The sequence below is a fragment of the Anser anser genome (assembly GCF_964211835.1).
Source record: "Anser anser genome assembly, chromosome: 16".
Taxonomy (NCBI): Eukaryota; Metazoa; Chordata; class Aves; order Anseriformes; family Anatidae; genus Anser; species Anser anser.
Window position 1 is genome coordinate 9,175,687 of NC_139737.1, and position 9,784 is coordinate 9,185,470.

The 9,784-nt window shown below is 44.4% G+C and overlaps 1 protein-coding gene across 2 annotated transcripts; it reads right to left on the reverse strand.

The window, feature by feature from the left end:
- Positions 1 to 286: 286 nt before the first annotated feature.
- On the reverse strand, positions 287 to 6,391 carry LOC310882858 (uncharacterized protein). 2 transcript variants are annotated; one of them, XM_083802228.1, is made up of 5 exons: positions 4,576 to 5,805; positions 3,974 to 4,109; positions 3,028 to 3,154; positions 2,379 to 2,518; positions 287 to 878 (listed from the first exon to the last, which is right to left on the reverse strand). In XM_083802228.1, exons 1-3 carry the CDS (start codon positions 4,894 to 4,896, stop codon positions 3,111 to 3,113), a joined length of 501 nt encoding a protein of 166 aa, XP_083658354.1. In that variant the 5' UTR covers positions 4,897 to 5,805; the 3' UTR covers positions 287 to 878; positions 2,379 to 2,518; positions 3,028 to 3,110. The 2 variants fall into 2 exon arrangements, with proteins under 2 accessions (XP_083658354.1, XP_083658355.1); XM_083802229.1 differs by lacking the exon at positions 3,028 to 3,154 and having other exon boundaries at positions 4,576 to 6,391.
- Between the last annotated feature and the right edge of the window lie 3,393 nt (positions 6,392 to 9,784).

Genomic DNA, 9,784 nt, shown 5'->3' on the forward strand with positions numbered 1-9,784 from the left:
TTGCCTACATCTTTCACCAGGCCAGCTAAAACCCCCCAGTGCCCTTCTGTTGTTTCTGGGGAGTATCAGCAGCTACAAGTCTCAGCTAAACACCTTTTGCTTCAGGATATGTGAAGAGTAGCTATACTGCCATGAGATTGAGACCCCTTCTCCTCACTTGAGGCAGCAGGCAGCTCCACACAATGACCACACAGAAGCACTGCTGCAATCCAACTCCAAAACCAACAATTAGGAGGACCTAGGAATTGGCTGTTAAAAGGTATGGAAGACAACTCACTCAGCTGAGTTCACAGAGTACTCAAGGTTTTTATTAAAAATAGGCTCTAAAGATTACAGAAACAGACTGCACTGCAACATCCAAATGTACCTTCCCCGCTTTACATGCGGATGATACTTTACTAAAGCTTTCAGAGTGACAGGGGAGAACCAAGACTTGAATCCCCTCTCCTTACACGCAAGGCCATCATCCCATACATGAGAATAGCTCTTTAAGGCTTCTATACTTTGCATGATACTGACAAGGTAACATTAGTTGACAAGGTAACATTAGTTGCCAGGTGAACACAGACAGCCCTTGCAGACAAAAGCACCAAATTATGTTAAACATACAAGTTCCAGAATCCATTCTGATTAAATGTCTCATACGAAGGAAAAAAATGTAACACCCTCCATCTGTGAGTTGGCAAGACACCAATTTATCATTCCCTGCTAGCTCTGAGAAAAGACCAAAGAGCTGTTGCAGGATGATGTGGATGCTGTAGCTTGGACAAGGGATCACAGGCAGCAGCATGGAGAGGGACATCATTAGCAGGAGACAGCTTTCACCTAGAACACTGAAATCACAGCAGGTCCTGGGACAACTTCTGACAGATCTCAACCTGCCAAGAAAACACCCGACATGTTGTCAGTTGACTCTACATCAAGCAGCAAAACACAGCTTTCAAATTCCAACCACCCCACCCCCCCCCAAAATTATTAGACAAGGGCTATTCTGCAAACAACCAAAAGAACCCCTGCACTGTAAGGCACTCCAAATAGGATGCACTGGTAGAACTGCATTTTGGGGGCTTTCAGAGTTGTTCTTGATAAAAGTCTGGGGGAACTCACTGAGAAGAGGGTGCCAGTGTAACATATTTGGTCAGCTCTACCAGCTTCACCATCTGACACAGACCAATCATACTGCTTTTCAATTTGAGTGTGCCATATAGAATGGTCACATCTGTGCTCTCCACAAATACATACTGACGAGACTTCAGCATCCTTAAAACTATGAACAGCTGAACACCAAGTACCTAAAGAGCAAGACCAAGCTGTAACTGAATGAAGCCAGTAACAATAGCTGCTTATTCAATGAAGCAAGATTGTTAAGCACATTTTCTAGAGCATTAGTGAAATCCTAATCAAATAGCAAAGTTTTCAGAAGAGACACTTGATCCTTTGTAGAAAGTGAAGAAAAATACCAAAAGCAATCCCCCTCCCCCATCCACTTTTGCTGAAAACTCACTTATCAACACCTCCAAGGCATGGAGAACCTCTCACTGACAGAGAAAAGTCTAGGAGAACAAAGGTTCCCTGACTTTATATGAAGCACTTAATTTTATCCCTGCTAAAGTAGGGCAAAACAACAACAAAAAAAGCAATGTTTATGTCATTTATGTTAAATTGAAACCTGTAGAGATCTCAGCCATTTTTGTTACTGAAGATCTTCTGAAAGCAAGAATTCTTTCACTTTTGATCTTCAAGTCTTTTATGCATGTCAGGTAGTGTTATACAATCAGTGTTACTAAGGTACGTGCAGACAGCACCCTCCAGTGCTGCCTGCCCTAAAAGCATGCAGCGTACACGAGGATTCCCCGCCCACAGGGGTGCAAGGGCAGGTAGCCTCAATACAGGGCCAGGTGACAAACTGAATTTTGCATCTGTGGCATCAGACAAACTGGCTAAAATAGAAGTTTGAATCAGCATTGCCGATCTGATGGGGAAAAAAGTTTGAAGTCATCATATACCACAGATTGACAGAGATACTCTTCAATTTATTATCGAGGCACTTCATTACGTTCAGAAAAAAAATTCAGGCCCATAAAAACTGACAAGGCATATTACTCTCTGCAGGCAAGATGGTAAAAGAAACAATATTTTAACAGATGTAATTCTCAGGTCAATAACTAAGAAGTATTTTCTATTCTCCTGAGCAATTGTCTTTAAGAGATCACATCACCACAGGTTCCAGGCTGCTGTTGACTCACAGTGCTAGATCAGCTCATTATCCTCACTTGCCACCTCACACATGCTGTAAAGCGACAAACATGAGGCACAAAGGGCTCCTGCTACAATGCTCAGATCTATGTATCAGTCAAAGTTCCAGGGAAACAACTTACCATTCTCTTCTGCCAGAGGAGAAAGTAAACAGTGAAGCAAACCAGGCCAACTCGCCGCACTGCACAGCTGATCCACTGCCAGCTCCAGCCATCACTTCAGGTCTGCAGCAGGCCCAGCAGCCCCCTGCCCTTGCACAGGCCTAGGAGTGAAACCAAAGAAGCAGTCAGCACCCAGCCTCACAAGGCCAGCACACACAACACCTTCTCTGCTGGTGCATCAGACAAGGTCTGGCTAGAACAGTGAGAAATCAACACTGTCGCTCTGACGGGGAAAAAAGTTCCGTCATCACCTACACCAGCAAGTCCCTGGGGTGTGACACGGCTGCACTTCCACCCCCCCACACACAGCCATGGGGAACAGTAAGCTAATGGCAGCAGAAGTGGCAAAGCCACACACATACACAGCCCCCAGAGAACACTCCAGCAGTGACACAGGGCACAAAGGGCCCTGGTACAATGCTTCTGCAAGAGGAAACCCTCTGTGCTCTCAGCTCTGCAATGCCCAGGCTAACGCTTCAATTAGACGTGGCAAAGTCTCCAACCACACAAACTTTGCCAAAGCACTTCAGAAGCAGCTCCCTGGCAGAAAGGAGTTTGGTTTTTCTAAATTTAAACCAATGATCAACAAGAAGGACTTAAACATTCTCACCTGCTTAAAGCTCAGGCTCTGTGAAGCAAGCCAGGCAACTGCCCTCATCACATGGCTGATCCCAGCCAGCTCCAGCCATCGCTTCAGGTCTGCAGCAGGCCCAGCAGCCCCCTGCCCTTGCACAGGCCTAGGAGTGAAACCAAAGAAGCAGTCAGCACCCAGCCCCACGAGGCCAGCACACACAACACCTCTTCCCTGCTGGTGCATCAGACAAGGCCTGGCTAGAGCAGTGACAAATCAACACTGTCGCTCTGACGGGGAAAAAAGTTCCATCATCACCTACACCAGCAAGTCCCTGGGGTGTGACACAGCCACACTCCCACCTCCCCACACACGTGGGGTAACTCATGCAAATGCTTCCCCCACAAAGAACTGCCTGGCTGGCCTGCTCAACAGGCACAGCGATTAATACTGAGAGCCCAGAGAAAAACACAGATGAACGGGGCTTCTGCAGCACAGCAGGAGACTGCTAAATGCAGACCTAACAGAAAAGGGAGGAGGCAGGGATAACAGCTCATACGCTTTTGCACGTCCAACCTTTAAGGCCAAATCAAGTTTCCTGCCTTCATACTGCAGAGGCAGGAGGTTGTGTGTGCAAGACTAAGTGCCACGCAGTCTCCAAACCCCAGGCAGAAGAACTAGCCCAGGCACGACCACAGCATACCCCATCCTGTGAGCACTGCTGCATACCTACCAGCAAGGGGCAGAGCAGAATGGCAGCAGCAGCCTGTTCCTTTCACCAGGCAACATTCACTACTTTAAGTCACACGCAGTCATATCATTTTCCATAAAGCTCATCCCCTTTCCCTGAAGTCACTAATATATCCATGAGCAGGCCAAACATTTGCAGAACATTTGAGGAAGAGTCTATCTGAGTAATTCAGGAACTCCCTTAAATACATATTTTTTTAAACCAGTAACGAATATGGTTAACTTCAAGACTTACCATTCACACCCATCAGGGGTTCAGGCACAGTGGAGCAAACCAGGCAACTGCCCTCATCACATGGCTGATCCCAGCCAGCTCCAGCCATCACTTCAGGTCTGCAGCAGGCCCAGCAGCCCCCTGCCCTTGCACAGGCCTAGGAGTGAAACCAAAGAAGCAGTCAGCACCCAGCCCCACGAGGCCAGCACACACAACACCTCTTCCCTGCTGGTGCATCAGACAAGGCCTGGCTAGAGCAGTGACAAATCAACACTGTCGCTCTGACGGGGAAAAAAGTTCCATCATCACCTACACCAGCAAGTCCCTGGGGTGTGACACGGCCGCACTCCCACCTCCCCAGGGAGCTCGACGGGGACCAGCGAGCGCAGGCCGGGACCCCCAGCACAGAGACGGGGACACCAGACGGGGAAGCGATCCGAGAGTAAAACCCTCGGGGACGGAGCCGGGAAGGGGCGGCCATGCCGCCACCTCAGCCGCTCCCTCATCGAGGGACAGCGAGGCGGCACGGGCTGGAGCCCGACCGAGCGGGGAGAACACGGTCGAGCGCGAAATCCCCCCTCACCGCTCCCCCTCACCCCTCAGGATCCAAGCACCCCTCTCACCTCAACCACGCCGGAGCAAGAGGGCGGCTGGTCCCGCGCACCCGGCTTTATGGGGCCGCCGGGGCCCGCCCCGGGCCCGCCCGCACGGAGGCGGGAAGGCGGGAAGGGGGGAAGGGGGAGCCGCCGCCATGTCGGGAGGTGTTGCCCGGGCTTGCTGCTCTCCCGGCCGTGCCTCTCCTTCCGCAAGTCGTCTCGGCTTTGCCGTGGGTCCTGCTTGCTGCCCGGCGAGGCGCTGGGGAAGCGATCGGTTGCTCCCCGCTCCCGGGTGCTCAGAGGCCGAGGATGGAGGTGGCGTGAGGTGTGAGGGGGCCTGGCCGCCATTTCGCGGTGCAGCCAGCGCCGAGTTTTCAAAGACTTGCCCTTAGGTATGTGCAAGTGGAGAGGCAACGTCCGGCCTGTGGGCAAATCTGAATTCGGAACAGGAGCTCCCAAACTGTTAAATCCAAGTACTGTGCTTACACCACCTCAGGCTCCTTGCCTGCTCTGCCAGGTTCCTGCTCAGCAGTGGCACTGAGAGGATGCGTACCACAGCTTGGGGAACGGGTGGCATAGCAGTGAGTTTGCTTTTAGGTGGCTGTAGGTAGACAAGTTACTTTCCATGAAATATTTTGCTACTGAATAATGTATGGAAAGGGAAAAAAAAAAAAAAAAAAAAAAAAGATGTGTCCTGAATAAGAGCAGCCTGGCTTTGTAACCCAGGCACTGCTGTGTATATTGATCTTAAAGCTATAAATTTACCTTGGTAATGAGCGGTGAATCCAGTCATCTATATCTAGTGGGGATGTGCCACATGGCATCCCTGAATACACATTAAAGGTATTTTTTAGCGACCTACACTCTTGCAGAGTGTACGCGTCTATTTGTGGTCAGAAGGTTCATCCAAGCACTGCGTTTTGTCCCCGGCCAATGGTCACTGTATAGCAGGGGGTGCCACCAGATCACTCCAAAATGTTCCACAACCACCACCTGCCTCGCAGCACCTCCTGGGGAAGATGGGAACTTTTGTTGCGAAAATGAGAGCAACTAAAGAGAGGAGGTGGAAATGGAGTCAAAAGTTTGAGGCAGAGGGGACAGGCAGGGGGAGGCACAAAGCCATATGCTTTTTATATCTGCAGGGTGGCCTTTTGAGCTAAATATGAGAGTTGAACAATCAGTTCTGCAATACTGAGCTCTTGGCAAGACTAGCTCTAAATCATGCTTCAAAACCTTTTTTTTCTGTTTGTAAAATACACATTGGTTATGACAAGATACCAGGTAGCACTGCTCAGTCACGCACTCTTAAGTTGTATTTAGGGTTAATCCTGTGTGACTTCTCATATCATTGCTTAAGCAAACTAGCTGTTAATTTGATATCAAACTTCTGCTAACTAAAAAGGGATTCTGTGGCAAGGGAACCAGATCAAACTTATTGCATGATAAATACATCCTCTGGGATCAGTGGAAGGGGTAGTTTAAGGATGTTGCTTGAAACGTGATGAAAACAAGAAAAGACACGTGGTAAATTGGTCAGCTACTTTGCAAGCACGTCCAGGACTCTGCAATTCTGCTTCAAAAAGCCATGTGAGATATTTTAAACACTCTGAAACAAGTAAGCCTGTCTTGTTTTATTAATCTTGTCTAGTAGTATCTACAGGCATCTGTACTGTGTGTGTACATATGTAGGTATTGTAGAGCACATTTGGCGTAACAATGCATAATTCAGCCGCCACAAAAATGCTCTTTCCAAATGAAACGTGTTCATAGACAACTAATTCCAGAAAGCAGCTTATCAAACAGGACTTGTGGAATAAATTTCAATCCCATTAATCCAAGTTCCAGAACACCAGGAGATGAAAAGACAATCATGGGGTGGATATTTTAAGAAGATTACCGGGAAAACTAATCTTGTTATAGTGCAAGTCCACGTCACATGTAAAATTCAAAAGGAACTGTAAATGTGATTTGTGTTCCCTAGCTTGGCAGGAAAGGAAAAGTGGGAAGGTCTGGGCTGTTAAGCAGCTGAAGTCAAGCTTAGTGTCAAATTTATTTGATGTCACTGTTTTTTATTCTTTTTGGCAGAAAAATGTTGAAAAACTCATTAGCTAGATGAATTCTTTAACTCAGGGCTCGTTGTATCCAAGACTCATGAAACACAGTAAAGTTCCTCAACTGGTGGCAAAAAAAATTAATAATCATAATATAAATCACAATTCTCCTTGTGTTTTACCTGCGGAGGAATCGCTTCCATAGCTCATTGCTGGCCAGAGCAGCCAGCCTGTGGAAGCTTTGCTTCACAGACTTTGGCCAACGAGACACATCTCCCGAAGGACAGCACGCACTGCTGTCACGCAGGGTGCTTGTTCATTGCATCCAAAGGCAACAGTTATGCTGGGGTAGGCCTCCATAGTCTTGTGTCCTGTTTGCCTTTCGATTATTTCAGCTCCACCAGTAAGACTCATGCAGGAGCAATTGCATTGTCAAACCTTACTAGGAGTGGTCAAAACTAAAGTGATGGTTAAAAGGCAGTTAGTTGCATGCTTTTTTTCCTTTTATTTTTAAACAGTACTCAACTTCTGAAGAATGCTTTTATATTATATGACAGCCTTCACAGGCATATTTTTGACTTCTACATGGGAACACTGAGTAATGGCACGCACACAGTCGTCGTTTTCTTTAGTGTCCAGAGGAGGGGAAAATTGATGAAAGAAAAAATGCTTCTTAATTGCTAAAAAAGACTTCATTAATCTCATGGAATTATTTAATATTTCACATGCCAGTATCTGCTACGTTATGTTCTGCTTTTTAAATCTGAACTGGATATGAAAAAATATAAATTTTAATTGGGATGCAACCTCTGACTTTGCAACCTAATAACCTACACTAAAACCCTAGCACCAGATGCCTTTGATAGTCACAAAATTTCTAATAGATTATAATATTCCAGCATGAAATTTTGTGGTAGAAAAAAATAGAAAAAATGCATCAAGAATTTTATGAAAACTCCATTGGGTCAGCAACTTCCCTGTTCAGCACTGTGATAATCAAAATATAACAGTCATCACGCTGACAGGGTATTGAAAAAAAATCTGAGCATCTGCCAAATCATACACATTGGCCTTTTGGAAATATGAAAAAATCCAAACACACGAAATTCACAGAACGTATAAAGGGGCAGTATGAAAGAAACCACCATAGTTTTGATTGTGGAGCCAGATATTTTCTAGCCTGTAGCTAAAACTAGAAATAAATGAAGACCATGAGTAGCCCAACTGAATTTCAGCAAGAGACCCAACAAGGAGACATACTGAGATTTGCCAGTTTAATAGAAATCTTTTGCACATAAATGAAGATTATTTATTCTTCTTTCTATAGACTGTCAACAGTTTCCTTCCCAAAATGACAGAAATAGATCACAACCCCATTGTGACTGTAGCAGGAACCTCAGACCTGTTTGTGGTAGCAGATTAAAAGGTCAGTAGCTATTGATCACCAGGGACACAAAACACTTACATGGAGAAATGCCAACCTTGGTTTTCTGATGACCACAAATCTTCCCAAAGATGCTGTGGTATTTTAGGGTATAACTGTTGCAGCAAGTCTTAGAGTAAGCCTGAGCACTCCACCTTGCAGGACTGGGCTTAACGCTGATTTAATTCATTTCTTCAGGTTCAGCCTTAAAATTGATCAAAACATTTTAATTTTTCCAAGCTCAGAGAAACCATTTAAAGAGTGGAAACAGTACATGCCTGTTAGATGAGCAGCTGCCTTGTTAACAGCTTTGCACTGAGGACATAGCAATTTCTAATGATACTAGTAATATTTTTGGCTAAAGGAGTGTTTTTTTTTTTTTTTAGGAAGAATGTAGCTTTGATGGCTTACAGATTACTCTCTTTTATTATTAGCAAATGAATTTTACATAGGCATTGATGAAAGAGACTGCTCTGTCAAAGAGATGGAGCAAAAAGACAAAGGCAATTATGGACCAATATGGTGTTAACTTGGAAGTGACTTTAGAGAAGGGTGTGAACACTTTTATCTTGCAAAAATTGAACTGAGTGTCGCCAGTCCATTTACATGGGACAAGTTTTTCAGCTGCAACGTTGAAAGAGTGTACAGGAACACATTACAAGACTTTTCAACTTACACAGTACAAGAGAAAGCACAACACAGTTATTGCTAATAATGCTTAGAAGAGGCAATTATTTAAATGTATTTAGCCTTTGTGAAATTGTAGTCGTACATTTTAAAATTTTTATCCACTTAGTAATTAAAATAACTTTGTGACTCAACATTTTAATACATAAGCTCTTCAGTATCTACTTAGAAAGCTTTAAAAGGACTAGACAAACATTTTATGCAAATACAGTGTGTAGGACTGTTTCACTGAATCCCCTTTACCAAAAACTACTGATTTTTTTTTTTCAATGATGCCTTTGTTTCCCAACAGTTTTTTCTTGGCAAGAGCTAAATAGTCTTCTCTCCATTAAAACCAAGCTGCTGTGTGAAAGCAACAATGAGCACTAATTAGCAGTATATCCTTACTGTGATGTACTTTGTTGCAATTTTAAGTACAGCAACTTGGGAGATTGCACCCATGATAAAATGTGGAGTAGGAGCTGGTGTCTGCAGAGATGCCCAGTTGTACCCAAATGGCTTTTGCATTTGGACTTGGACATGAAAAATACCAGAGGTTTTGTCCCTTTAACATAGGGCTAGGATTGCCTCTTTAAGGAGCATTTGATCTACCTTCTCTTAAAAAAAATAAAAGAGAAGGAGGAAAAAAGGCATTTAAACATTGAAGACTATTTTATGGTTAGAAATAGCGAAGAATTAAAGAATGGTAGTTTAGAATGGTACTGTTGAAAGCATACTCTGTTGAGGGTATTCTTTGTATCGTTAACATTGGATATTGAAAAATGTAAACACCTTATAGCAGGTTGCTAAAACATTGAAATTCAAAATGGGAGAAGGAATACAGTTTAAAAGCACTATATTTTTTTCATTTCTAGTTGAATACAATTTATTACATTAGAATACTGCTAGTGGTACACAAAATCATTTGTCTGAGAATAAAATAAACTCTTGGATAAGTATTCACCATCTGTATGATTTTATTCAGTTCTAATCCAGAGATTAAATTAATATCCTAGAGATTTTAATTTGCTTTAACAACTTATTTTCCCCAGCCTCCTTCCATGGGATGTTCAGGTTCTTGCTCAGAAGTTCCTGG

What these genes read in the sequence shown, in the direction of transcription:
- LOC310882858 (XM_083802229.1), bottom strand. Translation starts at nt 4,896, where the DNA reads ATGGCGGCCAGGCCCCCTCACACCTCACGCCACCTCCATCCTCGGCCT. An exon ending in CTTGCTCCGGCGTGGTTGAG is followed by an intron (nt 4,110 to 4,575) that starts GTGAGAGGGGTG and finishes TTTCACTCCTAG; the next exon opens with GCCTGTGCAAGGGCAGGGGG. An exon ending in ACCCCTGATGGGTGTGAATG is followed by an intron (nt 2,519 to 3,973) that starts GTAAGTCTTGAA and finishes TTTCACTCCTAG; the next exon opens with GCCTGTGCAAGGGCAGGGGG.